Genomic DNA, 22,796 nt, shown 5'->3' on the forward strand with positions numbered 1-22,796 from the left:
CTGCCTACCCCGTCCTAAACATCTTTTTTCTGGTCTTCTTTTTATGTCAAAATTGAATAGCATCATTTGTCAAACAGACTTGTACAGAGCTGTTCTGTTTGCCCATGAAGTGTCTCAAACTTACCTGTTTTAGGTATAGGATGTATAACTAAACACTGTTCTTTAAAAGGCCTTTCCTGGTTATTAAGCCAGGTAAGAGGAGTAGTATCTCAAGTTACCTAATTGAAATGGTGACACAGGTCATCCTTTCTCAGCCACTGGGTTCCATTTCATCTCTGAAGGACTATAGATACCATGAGGAAAACATTTAACTCAGAAGATGAACACAATAGGAAGCTGAAAGCAGAAGTGTTTCTCTCCCTCTGCATTCAGACCAGGCCCCCCTGCTGTCTGCTGTTGAGCCTCCGCCACCACTCATTCAAATCCCCCCAACCGACAGATTTCTGCAAGTCCTGTCCTTTCTAGTGAACCCTTTTAAAGGGTTTTGTGTCACACACAGTGCCTAGTCCAGAGCTTGTTGCCTTCACTTTCACAAGGCAAAAAAAATGAAATTTTATCCTGGAAATCTAAGCTTTCATTAATAGTAAAACTGTCCTGAAACAAAACTGTTTACATCAGTTATCTGGAGGCATTACCTAGTTGGTGAAATTCTACTCAGAATTCCAGTGTTAGTTTTAATGTCTAGAGCAGTGCCTCACATTAATTGAAGAGTTTAACCGTATCTATCATTTGTAATATATTTCATTCTCTAATGTAAACTCTTATGATTTTTCTTTAAATTTCAGCAAGATCCATATATAGCATCTATGGAACACCATACTGACTGGGTAAATGACATCGTACTCTGTTGTAATGGGAAAACATGTAAGTATTTCTTTGGATTGTTATCAGGCTTCTGATATATTTTTCATTTTTTATATAAGCTTTTTTTTAATTGAAGTATAATATACATACAGAAAAGTACACACACTTTGAGTTGCAATTCAACACAATTTTAGAAAGTAAATACCCACAAATCAAGAAACAGAATATTACTAGAAGCCTCCTTGCGCCACCCTTTCAGATACTACCCCTTGCCCCAGGGTAACTGGTCTTCTGTCTCCTGAACACCAGAGGGTAGTTTTGCCTTCATTTGAACTGTATATAGACTCATACTATATGTATTCTTCTTTTAGCCTTATTAATACCTCTTTTTCTTCTCATTTTAGTGAGATCCGTGCCTTGGTTTTGCAGTCTGAGTTGCAGGAATTTTTCTCAATCAAATTAGTTGCACTGGTTTTATAAAAAATATTTTTTTTTCTTTGAACATGTGTCTTGAGATTTTAAAAAATTGAGGCAGTATACAGTAGGTTCTAGAAAGAGCTTTTAGGTAGGGGTGTGTGTGAGAGAGAGAGAGAGAAAGAAAAGAGTTAGTTTGAAATAATGTTATACATTGTTATAAGTTTAACATTGTTTAACATTGTTATAAGTTTCAAAGTTGTAAGTCATACTACTAAAGAGTTTGTTAATTCTTTGCTTCTTCTAGTAATATCTGCTTCTTCTGACACGACAGTAAAAGTATGGAATGCACATAAAGGATTTTGCATGTCAACATTAAGGACACATAAGGTAAAACAATACAGTTCTCAGTGTCTTCAGTGTAATATTGGGATCTCAGTACTTTGTGTGGCTCATTTTATTACTGATCTGCAGAATAGATCGTAGAATTTCTGTTCTATTACAGGATTACGTAAAGGCCTTAGCATATGCCAAGGATAAAGAATTAGTGGCATCGGCGGGGTTGGACAGGCAGATATTCCTTTGGGACGTGAACACTCTAACAGCATTGACTGCCTCAAATAACACTGTCACAAGTAAGGCATTTACCAAAACTTTGTTTGAAAGTGATCCAAGTTAACATCAATAAAGAATTGTTTATAAAACATTTTGATAGGTTTGCATCGAGACAGTGGTTCATATTTTGAGAGTGCTTCTACCTACAGCGTTCTAGCCCCCCAGAGTATGATTGAACAAGAAGGAGCTAGTTCCTCATTGCAGTCTAAAAATGGTAACTTCTCCAGGTGTAACCTGGTTATTTTTTGTACATGTGCATGTCTTAGCGCCCTAGCTAAAATGTAAGCCCTTGCAGGGTAGAGGAGTCTGTCTTACCACTACTTTGTATCTTCCACAGCAATCCCTGGTCCAAATCCATACACGTAACAGGTATTGTTGAAGGAGGTGGTGATTATCTGGCAAAGTAGGCGATTTTCTGACTTTTTGAAGTTTTACTATATATTAAGAGCTTTTGAGTTAATGGCCAAAATGAAAAAATACCCAAGGTAAAGAAAGAAAAGGTTTTCAGTGCCAATTTGTCCAATTTTCTGCCCTTTTAGAGCAGCCCTGAAGAATCAAGCCAATTCCAGAAGGGCCAGAAGGGCCAGAAGGGTAGAGTGCTTCTAGAGGCAATTCAGAGATGTTCACAGCATGGATGCTTCATCAGCTAAGAGATCTCAGACCACCAAGTCAGGCTCATACAGGTCTAGATTTGAAATCAAGCTTCATGCTTGGCCCAACCAACTAGGGTCCTCTAGGCCAGGTTTCAGAAGGGGCTGTTAGGAGCACATTTTGGGCTAGGCCTGACCTGGAAAGTCTACGTTGAAAACATGGGCCTGCACTCTCTGGATCCCTACATTATAGATCTGTTTTATGATGACTCTGTGGAGTGTTGACATTGACATAGATAATACAGTTTTACTAATATAACCTAGTATGTGCCAAGAAGGGCAAGTTGGGAGCCGCGTTTATAATCTCTTGAATGTTGTTTTGCTTTGTTTGCCAGGAAATATGTAGAGGTCTCAACATTCTGTTCTCCTTGTTCTTGATTTTTCACCTGTATATTATCTCTGATTCATCAACTGGTCCCTTTTAGGGGCTGTCATGGTACATCATTAGGTTTTTACTCTCTGGCTGTAAGGTCTGCCTCAAAGAAACACTAACAGGAGGGAATGAAGCAAAAAAAAGCAGATTGTCACAAGGTCAGGGCCTAGGCTTAGTGGCTAGAGATTCTGCTATAACGGATATATCTTGCTTAGAGTTGTTTAGAGATATCACATGCTTTTTAAAAAAAAAAAACCATAATTATAAAAATAACACTAATAATGGCTAACATGTATTGAGTACTTGCTTCAAGCAGACATTTTTCTAAACACTATGTATGTTAACTCATTTACCCATAACTTTTTAGTATGTTTGTTTATTGTAAAGTTGGGGTCATACTGTATAGACAGTTCCATATGCAGCTCTTTTCACTTCAGTGGTACTGAGGACATGAACATGATTTTTGCTGTGTAGTGTCTGAATTCCTTCCCAAAAGGTTGTTCTGATTTATCTTCATGCAAGCAATATATGAGAGTGCCATTGTACTGTTTGCTTTTTAGAATCAAGTATTACCTTGTTTTTTGTCTTGGTATATGAAACAGTATTTTTGCTTTGATTTATGTTTGAAAAATAGTGAATTGAACATTTTTTTCATATTTATGGCACATGTGTAGCTTTAAAATATGTCCTTTAAGTGAATAGCTTTTCAGTGGCACTGCAATTTATCAGATGTTTATTTATTGAGTATTTGTATATATTCAAATCCAAAAAATATGTAAATTTTGATAATACTGTTTAAAATTGTCTCCATTATAGGTAGATTTCTTTTCCTTAGAGTATTTATAAAGATAAAATTTTCTAAATTGAATAAACCTGTAATTTTTGCTGACTAGTTACTAAGCAGTTCATGATCTTGCTAACATTTAGCTCCATTTATCCTCAATAGCTTCTTCTTTAAGTGGGAACAAAGATTCCATTTATAGCCTGGCTATGAACCACCTGGGAACAGTCATTGTGTCAGGGTCCACTGAAAAGGTAGGGGGAGCATATTTCTTCTTTTTTTAAAAAAAATAATTTTATATATATATGTGTATATGTGTGTGTGTATGTATATATATACACATACACACACACATATACACATATATATATAATTTTCACATACGTTGTCCTCTATTTTTTAAGTGGGTGTTTTATGATTAGCTTCTTTTTATTTATTTAGAGTCTGGGTCTCATTCTGTCACCCAGGCTGGAGTGCAGTGGCATGATCCTGGCTCACTGCAGCCTTGACTTCCGAGGCTCTAGCGATCCTTCCACCTCAACCTTCTGAGTAGCTGAAACTACAGGCTCATGCCACCATGTGCATCAGGCCAATCCTTGCCCCAACTGGCTAATTTTTGATAGAGAAAGGGTTTTGTCATGTTGCCCAGGCTGGTCTCCAGCTTCTTTCTGCAAGCAATTCACTTGCCTTGGCCTCCCAGAGTGCTGGAATTACAGGTGTGAGAGCTACTGTGCCCTGCTTAGGGGAAACTTAAAGGGTGTTTTGAACATTGGAAAATAAAGAAACCAAAGTAATTTAATTAGTATAATTATTAAATATATAGACAGTGGTTTTGCCTAATGGGTGCTAAACAAAAGGCTTTTTTTTTTAAATAAGAGTATAACTATTTTATACTCTTATAAAGTATAAAGCAGGAGGTGAGGGGGCTGTGTGATTTTGAAAGACCTAATTCCCCGAGGTTGGGAGGCTTAGACGGTGCCCATTAGCAGAAGCAGGATTGCCTTCTCAGAATTTAATGGCTATCATTTGACTTCTGAGCATTGTCTGTTATTTAAATTTGATACTGATATATTTAGTTTATATAATATTCTATTAAAATTCACAGGTGTTAAGGGTATGGGATCCGAGAACATGTGCAAAACTAATGAAGCTTAAAGGGCACACGGATAATGTGAAGGCACTGCTGCTAAACAGAGACGGCACACAAGTACGCGGTTTCACTTGGATGCTTACCTAATTACCTCATCAGAAATGTCTGCACTTTGTATGCTATTGCATAGGTTGATTTGAACCAGAAGCCACGCATATTATAAATTGTGGTCTAATTAAAAAGTTTTTGAATACTAACTTGCACATATAATAAGCTGCATTTAAAAAGTATTCTATTTGCATCACTTTTAAATAAAGACAAAACAAAGAATTTCCTTAGACTAATTATAATGCAGGTGAGTATATGCATTTATGGTGGATAGAGAGTAAAATCACTAAAAATGTTACCTGTGAAAAGCAAAAGAAAGCCTTGATATCAAATGTGTTTTGCCAGTGTGTTAGGTGGAGACTTTTCTCACAGTGGGTCTGACTTCGGGGCACATCTTCTAGATATAGTTGATATCTAACATCATGCTCAGAGTGAACATTTCAGAGAAGAGCATTTTGGTAATTTTATACACTAAATTAACTGTTGGCTACAAAATTTGTGAATTATAAATCACAATTCTATTTATTGTGTAGCAGTGGAAAATACTTTTTCATCAATGTAGATAACAAAAAACAAAAACTAAGCATCATTTGATGGTATGACATACCTCTACCATGTACCCTTGACTCCCTCAGCCATCTTTTTCAGAGTGCAGTGATAAGACAGAGATAACTGGAGTTGATTATGATCGGGTTAGAAAAGGGCAAGTAGAAAGATGATGAGGTAAGAAACGCCATCAGTTTCTTTTCCTGTGGAAGTTAAGACAGAAATTACTTTTACTTTAGACGCGAATCAGAGAAATAGTTACCTCCAGAAGTGAACAAAGGTTTGGAAACTAGCCAAAGGAAGGAAATCATTTTTTAGAACCAGGAGAAGAAAGGCTTCAAGATACTGTGGAGGTCTTTGGAGATGTGAAGGATCTTGACGTACTATGTGACCTTGAGGATAGGATTCTGCTTTAGTCCTTCATTTGCTTACCTGCAAAGTGAGAATCATCATGTATAGTTTACATCGTCGCTGAGAGTATGTGTATCTGTATGTATTAATAATAAGTATTTTCTTGACTGTAAGCCAGGACATTTTCTAAAGCTCTCAAGTTCCTTTGTGGCCTCATTTTCCTGTGAGTGTAAGAAGCCCAGTGCAGGCAGCCCCTCACTGTTGTGCAGTGTAGCTGCAAGGCTGCACTTGAGGTGGTTGCCACATCTCTTCAGTTGGCTTTGTCCAGGATTGGGCTGGATCACATGGTCTCCATGGTTTCCAGAAGGGGGCCGTGGGCCTGGCAGACCTTCTAAAGCTCTACCTGTCTACTGTACTCCATCTCTTGTTTCCTATCAGTGCATTTATGAATGTGCTTTTATAAAAGATGATTTAAGCATCACATATGCAGTTACAAATGCACTTCATCTGAAGTCAGCTGCACTTATTGAAAGCAGAGGCAGTATTGTGGCTCTACTTTAAAAACTGCCTGTTAGTCTCAGAGTGCATACTTGATAGGTATCGTTCTTCATCTAGTTTCTCTTCCATCCATTTTCCTTATTGGCAACTATAGACTAAATGTAAAATTACCACCAACAACCTAGCATATTTACTTTAGTGAATTCATCAACAAAACAACTATAATAATTGCTTACTTGAGAAAAAGAGACAATGAAAAAAGAAACTCTTACTGATTAATGAACTGATCAACAAAACAACTACAATTATTTGGAAAAATGAGACGAGGAAAGAAACTTTTACTTACAGATTCTTAAATTCTTGTAATATGGAAGAGGTAGTTTTCAGTTACTGGGCCAGAGTTTATGTTGCACCCCGCTCAACTGCCCTGTGAGCTTGTAATAGAAGGTATGTAGTGGCATCATGAGTCAGGAGCTGGCAGGAAGATATATATCTTAGAGGCCAGTGAATCCCGTGGACATCTGCCTGTTGTCTCATTCTTTTGTTGTTGAGTAAAATTCTTATTTGCCAAATTTATTTGAGGTTCTCCCTGAGGGAGTTCTGCCTGTAAAGAGGTCAGTCCTGCAACCGCTTTGATGGGTGCCAACATCATTGGGCAGAGCCACCTATCTTTTTATTCCTTTCACTCAGGCAATTAATTGCTCGAGAAACTGGGACAATCTGCCATCTTGATTTGAGTCGGTCATGTCCTTGTATGTCACTCACAGGGATTTTTTTTTTGGTAATACAAGTCTGCTCATTCTAGCTTATGGGCCTGACGGTCTCAGAGCATCAGGCCACTTCTTGCCCCAACTTACCTTGTCCACTTGGCTGATCTCTATTGGCACTTGAGATAGTGTGTTAGTGACCATCCCAGGAACACTCCTGTTGGTCAGCAGCAGCTTGGCCTCAGTACACTGGTGCTTCCTGTCTTCACTGGCAGAAGCAAAGAGCACCTGATTAGGGCTACAGACTCTATTCCGCTAAATCTGATTTAGCAGAATCATTGAAGGACATTGTGTCCTAGTCCCAGGAATTTCCTCATAATGGACATCTTCGTGTTTATCTAGTGCAAGGATGGAGGCAGTGGCAGTGTTCCGATGATTCTTCCAGCTCCTCTTACAAGATCTCAGGCACCAGGGTTCCTGGGAAACAGGACATTCTTTAATCATTCTACCAAATGCTGCAAAGAAGTTGGCCAACATAATACTTTTAAAGTGGTTGCTCTGTTGTGGTGGGGGCCTGCGTTTCTGTAGTCTTAGAATACTGACTACCATTAGAGATGACTTTGCTTCTGTATCAGGGTTTATACAACTGTGTTTCATTATCTGCTTCCAAATGTGCACCCTTAGTTGGGACTTACCTTTTCCTGTTACAGGTTACCCAGGCCATGAGGACTGCTAACCCATCATATGTTACTCTTCTTATCCTCTTTAAAGTTGTCAGACCTTACCCTCTGTAGATGCATAGTCTAGGAGCTGAGGGATCAGAGCTTTGCCACCTCAGAATAACATCTCTCCCTGGAATGGGGAGCCCCTCCTTGGCCCCCACACCATCATTGCCACGGTTCTCACTCACACGTTTAACCTTACTCCTGACAGGTTCTTTACTGGTTAGTATTTTGGTTCCCTCGTAAACCAGCTGGAATAGGTTATTAAACCACTGATGCTCCTGGCAGCTTGGGGAGTCTCTTAGTATGTGTTCATTTAATTAAACATGCTTAGAGTTCTCAATGACCCTTAAAGTCATGGAGCAAGCCAGTAATTTTTATTCCCGAAGGCCTCATGTATTTGGGCACCTTCCAAGTCTCCAAATTTCCTTCTTTGAAGCTCTTTGCTTACTCAGTTTCATACTCCAGCACCTGCAATTGCTTTTTCCTCTGGGCCATTCTTTTTCCCAAGGAAATCAAATTTTTATCCTCTTCTGCAAGTCCCCACAGTAACTTGCTGAGTGTGGATGCATGGTGTCTAATTCAGTCTTTTTCTGCCACACTCACAGTGTGCTCGGCACTAATTTGTGTGCCAGTAGCTTCTATGCAGGTGACTCTCTTGAGCCATCAGAAATTGTCAGAATTGCCAGTGTTGTTAAGTCACTTGAGGCTCATATGGAAAGTGTCCAACACAAAGAGTGAATGAATGGTAAGCCTGAGACTAGATTTTATTTCTGACCCCTGTCTGTAGAATCAAAGAGACATGGCCTCATCAGGAATCCAGAGCCATGAGACAGAGGATGAGACAGAGGTGTAACCCAGGGCTTCAAAAGGCTTGCTGGCCTAGTGCAGTGTTTGTCAAACATAGTGAACATCAGAATCACCTGGGGAGCCTGTTAAAGCACCAGTTGCTGGGTTCCACCAGAGTTTCTGCCTTGTTAGCTCTGGATGAGACCCAAGAACTTATATTTTAACAAGTTCCCAGGGGACGTGGATGCTGCTGGGACCACACTTTGAGACCCATGGGCCTCGTACAGCTGCTACGTTAGTTGCCACTGCTTTCAAACTCTGTCTCCCTTAGTAGTAGATCTATCAAACAGGGATTGCTTGCAGAATTGACCAGAAATCAACAAGTGGCCAGGTAGAGAGGACAAAGGCAGTTCTGCTCAGAGGTTTCTCCTGCTGGAGTATCTCTAAGCTTAGTTAATAGGTATCATTCTTCATCTAGTTTCTCTTCCATTTTCCTTATTGGCGACTAAATGCAAAATTACCACCAACAACCTAGCATATTTACATGAGTGAGTTGATCAGCAAAACGACCATGACTGCTTATTTAGGAAAAAGAGACGAGGAGAAAGAGACTTATACTTACTGATTAGTGAATTGATCAACAAAATGACCCTAATTACATATTTGGGAAAAATAAGTAATTTCCCCAAAATTAAGTGAATTTGGTCACGTTAGCCTATGGTGCATGGTTGTCAAGCCTCTGTCAGAGGCAGAAACACAAATTGTTAGAGTTGTATGTTTGATGGTGTGGACTCAGGAGAAGTCAGGTGCAAAGCACAAGAAACCAAGACCTTTTTGGCAAGTTCTAATTTTACCTTTCTTTGTTTGCAGTGCCTTTCTGGCAGTTCTGATGGGACAATTCGTCTTTGGTCCCTTGGCCAGCAGAGATGTATAGCAACATACCGAGTCCATGATGAAGGTGTCTGGGCACTGCAAGTCAATGATGCCTTCACACATGTGTATTCTGGTGGAAGGGACAGGAAGATTTATTGTACAGACCTTAGAAACCCTGACATTCGGGTGCTAATTTGTGAAGAAAAAGCACCAGTTCTCAAGGTATGTCACATATTAATATTTTGGTTTTATAATTAAGGTTGTTACATGTGTTAGCGAAATAGAGCAAAATCTATATTAAAATATGAATCAACTTCGGGGGCACTCATAAAGAAGATATTCTGTCATGAGCAAAGCTTGACAGGATAAGGAAGAGTAGGCATCCGTCTGGAGGCAGAGTGTCAGTGTGAGATGCTTCAGGTCAGTGCTGGGCAGTGCTGTGTTTTGCTGCTTTTGTCGTCGTTGTTTCTTTTTTTAACGGTGTTGTAAGTTGCCGGTAGAAGAATGTGACTTTTTGGTACATCAGTAATGCATGGCTCTCTCACTGGTGAATTGTAGTGAAATTGTCTCTCACTTGCCCCTTAGCTTGCCTGGTTTTCCTGAGTAGTCCTTAGGAGGAGAAGTATGAGGAGTTAAGGTTATCTGTGAGCAGACGACAAAGCAGAGGAAGGTCAGGAAACGTGTCCGTGGTCTCAGGAGTGAGGAAGTAGAAGAGTACTCAGGAGTGAGGAAGTAGAAGAGTACTCAGGAGTGAGGAAGTAGAAGAGTACTCAGGAGTGAGGAAGTAGAAGAGTACTCAGGAGTGAGGAATTAGAAGAGTACTCAGGAGTGAGGAAGTAGAAGAGTACTCAGGAGTGAGGAAGTAGAAGAGTACTCAGGAGTGAGGAAGTAGAAGAGTACTCAGGAGTGAGGAAGTAGAAGAGTACTCAGGAGTAAAGAGAAGAGGGAGCAGGCTGCTTCATACTCCAAACCACCACTGCCTCAGAGCGGCGCTGACATCAGGCTCATGTGGATCAAAGGATTCTGGAGGAAGTCTTTGGAGGCCATCCATATGGACACCTGCTAAAAGTGAAGCCTAGACTGAAAAATGGCCAGTTCACATATGACAAGATGTTCAACCTCACCGATAGTCACAGAATTTCACATGAAAACAACAGTGGGGAAGTTTCCAAATTTAAAACGGAGGCAGAAAAATGATACTACTCCCTTTTCTCAGAAATCACCTGAAAACAAGGAAAATGAGAAGCAGAACTGCAGATACCCATTCTCTGTGAAACTAAGTGACATCTGAAACCTCAGACTGCTGTACAGGAGAAAGGGCTGAAAACAGAAATGGAGATCAAATGTGACAATTGGGAGGAGGCCCTCAGCTAAGAGCTCAGACAAAACTGGCCAAGTACAGTTCTATAAAATAGATGGCATATCCTAATGGACCAAACCAGTAATCCTTTAGAGAAGCAGAGAGTCAAAGCTGAATTAGTAATTATACATCTACAACATGTGTGCAGGCAGCAGGCTGATGGGGAGACAAGCATGGAGGGGAGGCACTTTGCATTATGAGTTCTGCAGCTGCCTGGATGTCTTGCTGGGATCTTGGCTGTGGGGAAAAGACTGAAAAAACGTGGCACAAACAACCACGTGTTATAAGAAATATCATCTTGAACTGAGGAGAATTACTGCTAGCTGGGAGTCCAGCCCTGTCCCACTGCTACAAACCTCCAGTTTCCTGATGTGGGAAGAGCAGTGGATGAATGTAGAGTGGTTCACTTGTGTGACGTATACTTGCACATAGACATATTCTTATAATGTGCAGGACTTTACATAACGGAAGAATATACAGTAAGCTGTTCCCAGGTGTCCCGTCCTTAGGCAAGGGTTATTTTCACCTTTACTATGTTGTTAGGATGTTTTTTACTTCAGACATTTTCAAAGTAAAAAGAAATTTATTTCCTGTTATTAAAAAAGAACATAAAAACTGGAGTAACAAAAAGAGAAAATTATGGAAAGTCTTCATCCTTTTAGGTATATCCATTCATTTAAGTCCCTCAAATTAACCACACTTAAAACTATTAGCCGCTGTTTTAGGTGAGAAACTACCCCATTACACTTTTATAGGGCTATGAATTTATTTAGCAAAGAAAAAAAGTCTCTCATTTTTCTGTGGTTCCTTAGTTTTTCACACATGCTCGGGTATAGTCACAGTTGTTGAATGAAGGAGTGAATAATGTATCGAGTCCTGGCAATTCAGAAGAGTTGACATTCCACGAAGCAATATTTTTGTGCTTTGTTTTCAGATGGAGCTTGACAGATCAGCTGACCCTCCTCCTGCAATTTGGGTTGCAACAACCAAGTCTACAGTGAATAAATGGGTACGTGAGCCATGGAGCTGGCAAAACCTGTAGTTTGTTATCACAAACCTGTCAGACACCAGTTGTAATGCTCAGTGTGGCCCTAACTCCAGCATGCTTTTGGGCAGGGGCAATAACCTGAAAGCCCTGTGAATACAGATGGAATCCTAAAGGTCATACTAATATTAAGATAATGGTCAAAACAACCATTCCGACTTCCTTGTCAGGAGCCAAGGTACACATTTCATGTGCTTAGAATAGACACTCTTGCCTGATAAAATCAGGAAGTATTAGTACATCTTCTGACCTCATGAAGCTGCAGATGAAGACAGGCAGCCCAAGTACCAACAAGCCAGGGAAGCTCACCAGGATTCCTATTTGTTTAAGCATAAGAGAAAGCAGAAAATTGTGCTTTCAAATTGCTTTCCTTTTTCCTCGTGTTGTGAAGAACAGGGATAGAAATAGAGGATAAACAGAAGTCATCTAAAGCACTGCTAATTCTTAAATCTTAATTAAAGAAGACCAGGTTTTCTTGCTTACCAGACTATGTATAGATAACAAAAGGGAAAGTGTTTGCATTTATTTATGTTGATATGCAGGTCAAGTGTTCTTTCTGTGTACTTATTGTTTAAATGTTGTACATCTTGTGCAAATTTCATCATGCCAGTTTATGACCAATATAATGTTACCTAGAAGAGTTCTGCTTTCATGCATAATTTTCTCTCCCAAAGACAATATTCCCTTCTAAATGTGTGTTTCTTTTTAAACAATGATAGATAATTGTATTGTGACTAAATGTTTTTTGGTTGATATAGTGGTTGGTGAGGTTTTCTTGTTTTTTGACTTTCTTTTTCTAGCCGCTTTAAACAGACTCACAAAGCTTATAGAGCATAAAATGATCAAACAACAAATTTTGTTCTTTCAGACACTGAAGGGAATTCATAATTTTAGAGCCTCTGGAGATTATGACAATGACTGTACAAATTCTATAACACCTCTTTGTACACAACCTGACCAGGTTATTAAAGGTAAGAAAATGGCAGGTACTGTACCCTTTGTTGACGTTGGTGATAGTTGCTTAGAGAGTGACAAAAATGAAGACGATGACCTTTCTTTAAATGTAATTCTGATGTAAACAAGAGAATGCATTAGTTTAGTTTTAATGTAAGAAAAAGGGTTTCTTTGAGACGTAGTCCTGCTTTGTCGCCCAGGCTGGAGTGCAGTGATGGGACCTCGGCTCACCGCAACTGCGGCCTCCCAGGTTTCAGCCCTTGTCTTTCCTTACCCTCCTGAGTGGCTGGGATTACAGCTGTGCGCCACCACGCCCAGCTACTTTGCATATTTTTAGTAGAGGTGGGGTTTCATCATGTTGGCCAGGCTGGTCTCGAACTCCTGACCTCAAATGATCTGCCTGCCTCAACCTCCTGAAGTATCTAGGATAGGCATGAGCCACCATGCCCAGCCAGAAAATGTTATTTTTAAAAATGCTATTAATGACTTTAAAAGTGGACTTTCCTTAGTTAATTGGCCCAACATCAGAATAGCCATGGTTAAGCCAATAGCCACTTTGTAAAATATGTAGGATTTATTATTGTGCTTAGGTATGAGGCAGAAAAGGACAGATATGATCCTCGGATTCTACATGCTGCCGCTGACTGTGGCAAAAAAAAAAAAAGCAGTGTATGTTGAATGTTAGAGTTTGGGATTAGAATTTGTGTGGCACATTCATTTGTAGTTCATAGATGTTCTGTTACCTTTAGAATATTCATTCAGGAAGCATAAAAGAGAAGGAAGATGGCAAGCAAAAGTTAATGCAAAATAAGATTAATGCAGAGATTTCCTGTCACCATTTTTACTTTTCCCAGTGGATAAAACTGTTGTCTTGACAATTTTCCACTAGTATCCCTTGCCATGAAGAGCCCTTTAATCCATAATGTATTATTAAAATCAGACAGTTTTTCTTTGAATGTTTGTAAATGGGCATAAATAATTGATGGGCCTTGAATTGCTTTAGGTGTAATAAGATAGTCTTTTGGTTTGCCTTCTTCTTTCTGGCAGTGAGTACAGTTTATGTTCCTGTTATATACCAGTTAACAATCGTTACCACACTGTGAATTTAAATGTAGAAGGATTATTTTACTAATTATGTGTTTTTTCCCGTTAGGGGGTGCTAGTATTATTCAGTGCCACATTCTTAATGATAAGAGACATATATTAACCAAAGATACCAATAATAATGTGGCATATTGGGATGTATTGAAGGTGAGTATCTTTTTCGGGGTAAATATAGGTTGTTAGATCATGTACCCCTTTATTTTTTATTTTTTGTATGTGATAAGATAATACATATATAAATTAAGATTTAATTGCAGTAATACCTTATGGGAGGTATACTTACGTGAATATTAGATAAGGTTCATCTTTTTAAGTACATAAATTGTTTAAATGGAATCATTTTCTCTGGTTAGTGTATTGTAGGCAATCTTATATGCCGCCTTAACTTAAAAGTCTCATCCTTGTCACTGTTGACATCTTGGGCCAGGTAACTGTTCAGGGTGGGGTGGCTGTTACGTGTATTGTAGGACGTTTAGAACATCCCTAGCCTCTACCCACTAGTTGCCAGTAGTACCCCACCTTTCCCCCAGGTGTGGCAACCAAAAGTGTCTCCACATGTTGCCACATGCATGGAGGGAGGAAGAATGGTGGAGAATCACCCTAGATGAGACACACTGGAGTGCACAGAATAAGGCTGGCTGTTTCTTAGGATTTATAGACATCACTTTGAGCATAAGTTACAGCTCTGGGTCATTTTACAATAACTCCCTCTAGAACAGTTGAAATGCGTGAAGTTATTCGGTCACATTCTGAATAGCACTGAAGTGTGTGTAGGCAGATTAAAAAGCTCGTCTACTTATATCATTCTGACCGGTCTCCCTCTTAATGTTGTTGGTATACTGTTCATTTGTTCAACAGATATTTCCTAGATTGAATGACATCATGTGCAGACAGCCACGCTTGAGGGTCACAAATGATGAAAAAGTACCTTATGTACCTTGATTCCTTCTGGTAGGAGGGACAAGAGTAGTGGAATGTGAAAACCTTATAGATAAAGAAGAGACAGATTTCAGGATAGTTTGTGGATGAGAGAAGTCAGGATAGCTTTGTGTTGGAGAAATCATTTGAACAAGCGCTTAAAGGTTTCCAGTAGATGGATAATGGGGGTAGGAGGAAGAGCATTTCAGGAAAAAGAATGAATGGCAGAGGCACAGAAGAAGGATGGTGTGTGCTTATTTGGGGCAAGGGGAGCAGTTTTGTTTATTTGGACACCAGAGTAAATATAAGGAAGTAATAGGGGTGTCAGGTTGAAAAATGACATTTAGGTCATTTCCCAAAGAGTCTTAAGTTGCAAGCCCCAAAATTGGCCTTTGTCTTATATTCCCAGAAGAATCTTGGATAATTTTAGAGCAGAAAACTCTCATGTTGAGAGCAGTAGTAGTTATATGTAATGGATGTAATGGGAAACTGAAAGCTGGAAGACACCATGATTGGAGACCTAAAGGGAGCGACATCAGCACCATGGGAAAGGTAAAATAAAGAAATAAAATAAAGGAAGAGACAGATGTTGAGCATATTATAAAGGAAGAATTGAAAAGAGCTGGTATTTTGGTTATGTTCCTGGTTATAAGGAAAAGAGATTCACTTCATGATTCAAGAATAAGACAGGCAAGTCTCTTGCTAGGAAAAGGGGACTGTCTCTGAAGAGAAACCTTGGCTTGGCTACCACTTTTCCTCCCTGTGGGACAGCTACATGGGAAGTCCATTATAAAACAGTTGTTTGGTGAGCATTGCTTCAGAATGAGAGGCTTGAGTTCTTTGAGTAGAAAGTTCAGTTGCAGCAAGCTTCAAAAATCTGATTCATTTTTCTCTACAATAGAAAGATGCCTGTGGGGGTGGGGCTAGAAACTCCATTGATTTTAGAGAGGGTTCCTTTGGGCACTGGGAGGATCCAGAACAGCCCAAAGGAACCCCTCAGCAGAAATTCTTGATTCTTCACTTTGATACTCTGCCACAAATGTGTCCCTAACTCTGTCCTATGGCCGGACTTCACCTCATGCTGCCCAGGACCTAACTGTCTCCAGAATACCCAAAAGAATCTGATGAGGCCAGTTACTCTTTGAGAGTTGAGCTATCTGTTTTCTGTGTATGGGTCTGCTGTCCACTCTTGGTCTAGTGAACTGAGGCCTGAGCCTCAATGCTGTCTACCCCATGGGGTTAGTGGCAACAGATCTCCCTGCTGTCTGAATGGGAGATCGTTCTACTTAGATGGGGCTAGTGTACATCATGATTGGCATTTCTGTGTACCTAGCAGCTTCCCATATCCAGACCTTGAAGTTTTGGTATCAAATGATCAGGTGTAATAGACATGACTAAACAGTGTAGGACAGTCAGGACTCTTTAGGAACATTGGCTTGGGGGTTGGACAGAGCTGCATTCTAACCTTGGCTCTGCCAATTACTCGCCAAGTGGTCTAGGGAACATGCTAGGGAACATCTCTAAAATGGTTTCTTCCTTCCTAAAATGTCAGGGGTGCCTGTTCCTTGGTGATGTTGAGAAGCACAGTATCTGGTACACAATAGGAGGCTGTTGCACTAATACAGGTAGAAATGGTATTTGTCTGGACTAGGGTCTGAATAAGGGGGATGGAAAAAATAGAATGACTAGGAAAATATTTAGGCCTGTGAGCAAGAGTGATACTTTTTTTTTTTTTTTTTTTTGAGACAGAGTCTTAACTCTGTTGCCCAGGCTGGAGTGTAGTGGCGAGATCTCTGCTCACTGCAACCTCCGACTCCCTGGTTTCAAGGGATTATCCTGCCTTGGCCTCCCAAGTAGCTGGGATTAAGGGCATGTGTCACCAGGCCAGCTAATTTTTGTATTTTTAGTAGAGGTGGGGTTTCACCATGTTAGCCAGGATGGTCTTGATCTCCTGACCTCATGATCCACCCACCTCAGCCTCCCAGAGTGCTGGGATTACAGGTGTGAGCCACTGCGCCTGGCCACAAGAATGATACTTTAACAAAAGGAGTATGAGGAAAGGAAGAAGCAAGAATGAGTCCCAGGTTTCTGGATTGGACAGTTTGGTGAATGAAAGTGATATAGGGAGTGTAAGGTGAAAAACGGGTTATCAGGAGAAAAGGACATGCTGAGAAAGATGCTGAATTTAAGTTTCTGTGGGATATCTGAGTAGAGGTATCTGGTGGGCAGATGGCTGTATAGTCTCATGCACAGTTAACTGGGCTAGAGAAAAAGGCTCAGCGGTCATCAGCTTGTGGATTACAGTTGATGTCATAGGAAATGTTAGAGTTTCCAAGGGACATATGTAGACTGAGGAGAAACTAGGTCATCAGTCTTTCAGGGATGTTGGGAAAAGAGGAAGCCACAATAGTATATGATTAAAAGGGGGGTAGGTTAGAAAACCCAGAGCCAATGGCAACTCGGGGTTAGTGGCATTAACCTGCTTTGAGTTGATTTAAGATGTGACTCTAACATGCACATGGATTTAAATAAAGAGGGTGGTCTCTGGGTAGATTCTTAAGGGCAAAAGCCAGATAGAGTGATTTGAGTAGTGATTTGAAGGTGAAGAAACAGAAAATTTGACTGGATAATCTTTGAAGAAATTTGATTGGAGGGGTTGGCAGGAAGAGGCAGAAACTGGAGAAGATGTAGGAGTCAGAGGGCCAAAGGAAGCTTTTGATTTTGTTTGGGTATTTTTCAGATGTAAGAAATCTGAACATATTTCATTGCTCCTGGGGAGAAGCCGGTAGAGACATTCATGGCTAGATGACAATACAAGGTCATCCCAAGAAACAAGAGGTGAAGGGGACCAGAGCACAGTCAGAAGGGACACCACTTTCCCTGCACCAGGGAGAATGATAGAGAAAGTCAAGGGGATTCTGTGACAGCTTCTCTTTGTTTTGAGAAAAAGGAATCAGAGTCATGTGCTGAGGGTAATGGGGAAGGTGGCAAGATGAAAGATATGAGGAAAAGAGAGATTTAATTGAGGTAGACTGCAAGACAGTGACCCCAGGGCTCAAGTTTTCAGTAAATGAGGGAGAGTTGGCCACGGAGGTTGCTAGATGGCAGTGAAGGAAAAGGGACAGTTTACTGCTGCTAAATGACATGGGCCTCAAAGAAGTAAGTTTTTACATGGAGATGGTGGAGTAATGGTCTCCATATAGCATCAAGGAACAATGGATGTGGGAGAATAAGCAGTCTCCCTTTGAGAAGATGGCTGACAACTGGGACCCTCAAAAGAGCCACGTCATTGATAAATGTGGTGGAAGGTGCATTCTGTGGTAAAGCTCATAACTGAAGTGAGTTATAGTTGGAAATAAGCTGCTTGGTGCCAAGAGAAAGTTTGAGACATACTTTTGGGGACCACACTTGTTTAGGGAATCAGAGAAGGAATATGGAAAGATTGTAATGGTCAAGAAAGAGACCATTGTGTGTGTGTGTGTGTGTGTGTGTGTGTGTGTGTGTGTGTGTGTATATCTCAGCCGGAGAGATCTTTTTTTCCCTTACTTTTGAATTCAGCTGACATTGCTTCCAGGTAAGTGTGCTGGTGGTATGTTGTATCAGTAACAGCACAATTAAATTACAGTTTCTTCCCAAATATTTTGTGGCTTTTTAATTTAAAATTTTTATAGCAGCAGATTGTTATTTAAGGAAATGTGTTAAGATTTAAAAAAAAGGACCACATTCTTTTTGAAATGTACTTTAGACTGTTTCACTTAGACATATGAAAATATGTCAAATTTTGTATAGCAAAGTCAGAATCAAGTGAATTCACCGCCTCATACTGATCATTATACTTTCTTTTGATATATAGGCATGTAAAGTTGAAGATCTGGGCAAAGTAGATTTTGAAGATGAAATTAAGAAAAGATTTAAAATGGTATATGTGCCAAATTGGTTCTCAGTAGACTTAAAAACAGGGGTAAGTTAGCAATTGATATTTGTATAATTTGGGATAATTGGGATTTTCATTATAGCTCATAATAATTATTATAGAGTCCTGTGTTTTTAAGTGTGAAAGAAAAAATAATTATGTTAAAACTTACAAAATGGAAAAAGAAATAAAAAAGAAAAATACAAAATTTAAAAAAACATTAAAAGAGAAAAAAATTAAAAAGTTACAAATGCAATTTAAATGCCTTTGGTATCCCAGGAAACTAAACTATATAGTTGCAAAATGTGCTCACAAAACACATTTGTTTCTGAATTGATGACTTAGCACTTTAGTCAAATAGTACACATAGATGAAGGTTTTAGATTTGTCTGGAGAATGTATTCAAATGAATGCCACTAAGGTTTTTCTTTTGATAGATGTTAACTATTACTTTGGACGAAAGTGACTGTTTTGCTGCCTGGGTTTCTGCAAAAGATGCTGGTTTCAGCAGCCCTGATGGGTCAGATCCAAAATGTAAGTTTAAGTGTCCTTCATTTTTTTTCCTCCCTCCTAAAGAGAAGGTGGATATGAGCTGTTTCTTGCTAAGTACTTATCTTTGTAAAAGTCCTTTATGTTTTGTTGGTTATGTCCTAAATATGTGGTATATACAAATACCTGAGGTATACAGATTGTTTCAGTAACTTCATATGGAAACAGCTTTTTAAAGAATGCGATTCTCATTTTTGTTCGTTTTTAAAGAATAGCTGTATCTGAACAACCAGGTAGAATATCTGTTTGCTCCATGTCGTCATTGCTTTAAATGTTCCAAGATAAAATGTTAGCAGAAGTGGCAGGTTGAATTAAGTATTGATTTTAGGCGTCACTGGCAGTGGGTTAGGAATTTAACATCAGAATATGTACAGACTTACAACCTTTACTCTATTTTTAGGTTAAAGCCAATTAACTCTCTTTCCATTTTATCTCTTTCTAATTAACTTTTTTACAGTGAATTTAGGAGGACTTTTACTCCAAGCACTCCTGGAATATTGGCCTAGAACACATGTGAATCCAATGGATGAAGAGGAAAATGAAGTAAACCATGGTTAGTTTTTATATTCAGATAGTTGCGTAAAAAGTTAAAGGTACTTAAAAAATACTTACTAAAAGGTACTTACTTAAACTGTTTGCTGAAATATTTGTGATGTGCTCAATTTATTGTCCTCCCTTCCACATCTCAAAGTAGGAACATCCGTCTAGTCTTAACCGAGATAGAGATTCCAAAAGAACAGACCACTTTGTGATGTGGCTTTTAGTGAGACTGCTCAAGATAAATAAAATACCCTATAGGGTATATACCCTATGCCCTATATTTATATTCAGATGAGTTTTATCTTAAAACAAGTCACCTTATTATTTCAAAAATACTCCTCAGGGTACCTGTGATCTTTTGAATTAAGCCCCAAAGCTAGGTAGTTAAGTGCATCAGAAAGCCAGGTTTGTCCTTACATAGTCATTCTTCATGTTGGCCTGAAATGTTATTTCCTAGTCTCATGGCCTACCTGATTTTGACTCTGTTTCCAAAAAAAAAAAAAAATCAAATTCCAACTCACAAGTGACAGGGCATATGCTTAAGCATGTGTAAAGAATTCATGTCACTGAGGACATTTGAAAGGTGTGCATGCCACAGGCTGTGGCAGTAACTTCCGCTGAGCAGCAGAGGAGAACATGTTTTGAATATACGCATTTGGCTCAGTTTGATCAAAGGAAGGGGAAAAAAGAACTTAGCATTTCACATCTCATGTGTAGCCTACAGCTGGTTGAGGAGTCATGAGTCCCATCTACTGAGGCCTACTCTGCTGAAGATTCTCTGATGGCCACCAGAAGTGAGCAACAATTGCGAGCACCTCCTGCCAGGGACTTTGTTCTGGCTGTCAGATTCATCCATAATGATTTGTGGAATTTAAGTCTCTCACATGAGTTTGACATGCTCCCTTCAAAACCAGTCTTCGATATTCCTGTCAGAGAGAGGGTGCTGTTACCTCACCCATGGCAGCTTTCCTTTTACATCACCTGACACACTTTGATCTCTATCGGAATTGTACAGTGGGCTTTGAGCCAAAGAAACTGATGGAAAAATTTTCCACAGAGGGTCAGGAAAGTTAGGTTCTGGGGTGGGCTCTGCTGCTTAACAGCTATGTTGCTGTGGACATACCATTTCCAGTTAGATGGGATACCCTCAGCGACCCAAATAAGCAATAAGGATTAAGTTATCAGAACAGTGGGTGAGGAATATACGGAAGACATCACCAGAAACCACATCATCCTTAACATCAGACTGCATGGGAAAGGCAGGGCAGGGCATGGCCACCTCCTCATCCAGACCTCAGACCACAGCACCTGCAGCATCCTCAGTGGACACTCTGGAGTTGTTCAGATGGTGCTTGGTGAGCTGCTCTCCTATTCAGGGCCCCTCAGCAAGTTTCAGATATGGGTACTAAAGATACATGAGTATGGCCCCTGTCCTTGAGGAGCTGATGTTCAGACATGGCAGAGTTACTTATGGAAAGCATTCCGAGATAGAAGAGTTGAGTGCTAGGAGAGAGGTTCCACAAATGCGATAGGACTTCGAGGGGGTCACATGCTTCCAGTTGGATGAGGAAAATGTCATGAATGAATTGGCATTTGAGTTGGGGTCACCTATGCTGGGTCAAAAGTCTATAAAGAAAGCAGAGTAGAGCTAGGTGTGGTGGCTTACACCTGTAATCCCAGGGCTTTGGGAGGCTGAAGCAGGAAGATTGCTTGAACCCAGGAGTTTGAAACTGTCCTGGGCAATATAGCAAGACCCTGTCCCTACAAGAAATGTAAACAATTAGTCAGGTATGGTGGTATGTGCCTGTCTTTCTAGCTACTCAGGAGACTAAGGTGGGAGGGTCACTTGAGCCAGGGGAGGTTGAGGCTGCAATGATCTGTGATTACCCCACTGCACCCCAGTCTGGGCAACAGAATGAGACCCTGTCTCAAAGAAAAACAAAGAACAGTGGAAAGGAAATCTGCAGAGAACAATAAAAGTAAAATTGTGGACTCCTTGAGGATTTTTTCACATATACTTCTGTCATTAAATGTAATTTTTTTTCCTCAAGACATTTTTCAGAGCTTGGTGTTCTACCAAAAAACAACAACACCCTAGATCATCATTTATATCCAGGCTGTCCTAGACTTAGACTTCCTTGTGGCCGAAGTAGCTGGTTATGTTTTTGTTCTGAATCTCCAACATGAATCTTTTCTTTTATTAAAATCCTCCAAAATATAGTCATTTTTTTCCATGAAATATACCACAAGTTGCTGTGTTTCTTATTTTCAGGAATTTAACTTTTGTTTTTGACCTTTATTTCTAACTGGTGGACCTAGAGGACATTTGAATGTAATCTTGTAGTGTTTGAAGCTTATGGGAGTAAATGTTTAGAGTCTGTGTTCTGAGCACTAACTCTGATACTAACAGCACCTGTATCTTTCTAGTAAATGGGGAGCAGGAGAACAGAGTGCAGAAGGGAAATGGATATTTTCAAGTGCCCCCACACACACCCGTGATCTTTGGCGAAGCTGGGGGTCGCACACTGTTCAGGTATGGGTGAGAAAGACCAGAGGTTCTGCCTGAGAAGGTATCCCATTTGCTAAAAACTCAATATTTTGATATTAGAAATAGTTTGTTATTAAATTCTAGGGACTGGAAGCATCCCATGTCCATAAGATACTGAAATGTCTGCTGCTGCTGAAAGTCCCAGCCCACAGGAGAGCTTCAGAGCAGGTTACTTTCCTTAGTCTGGCCCAGCCAAGATGAGGTGGGCTGCTCCTGGGAACTGTTAATGCCGACATAATGCAGACAGTTATGTGTGGGGTCCTTCAGGGAAGAGCTAGACTAGTTCACCTCCAAGTTGCCAGCAAAGTCCTGGCAAAGCCAGGGGGAGAGCTTACCAGTCTATAGGTGCCAGCAGAAAGAAGGAATAAGACGTGCTTGTCTCATTCTTGAGTGCAGGATTTTCTTTCTTTCTGATAGTTTCCTGAGTGGTTACCAGAAATATTCTGACTTCCACTGCATGTGAAAGCCTCTGCCATGCACTGTGGCACAGCTGGGGACCTTTACTGAGTGCTTTGCTTGCACCCAGGTTTCCTGTCATCACCCA

The 22,796-nt window shown here is 40.0% G+C and overlaps 1 protein-coding gene across 8 annotated transcripts in view; it reads left to right on the forward strand.

Moving 5' to 3' along the window:
• Nucleotides 1-22,796, forward strand: part of WDR48 (WD repeat domain 48) — a 43,656-nt gene that overhangs the window by 13,208 nt on the left and 7,652 nt on the right. For all 8 annotated transcript variants that reach the window (XM_035278100.3, XM_078354667.1, XM_035278099.3 and 5 more), the window contains 13 exons: nt 786-864; nt 1,526-1,608; nt 1,724-1,853; nt 3,803-3,891; nt 4,743-4,844; nt 9,319-9,543; nt 11,616-11,690; nt 12,595-12,697; nt 13,834-13,931; nt 18,556-18,663; nt 19,053-19,149; nt 19,622-19,717; nt 22,132-22,237. In XM_035278100.3, the coding sequence (XP_035133991.1) occupies nt 807-864; nt 1,526-1,608; nt 1,724-1,853; nt 3,803-3,891; nt 4,743-4,844; nt 9,319-9,543; nt 11,616-11,690; nt 12,595-12,697; nt 13,834-13,931; nt 18,556-18,663; nt 19,053-19,149; nt 19,622-19,717; nt 22,132-22,237 (1,370 nt within the window). In that variant the 5' untranslated portion in view covers nt 786-806. The remainder of the gene's footprint in view (nt 1-785; nt 865-1,525; nt 1,609-1,723; nt 1,854-3,802; nt 3,892-4,742; nt 4,845-9,318; nt 9,544-11,615; nt 11,691-12,594; nt 12,698-13,833; nt 13,932-18,555; nt 18,664-19,052; nt 19,150-19,621; nt 19,718-22,131; nt 22,238-22,796) is intronic.

The sequence above is a fragment of the Callithrix jacchus genome, chromosome 17, assembly GCF_049354715.1.
Source record: "Callithrix jacchus isolate 240 chromosome 17, calJac240_pri, whole genome shotgun sequence".
NCBI lineage: Eukaryota > Metazoa > Chordata > Mammalia > Primates > Cebidae > Callithrix > Callithrix jacchus.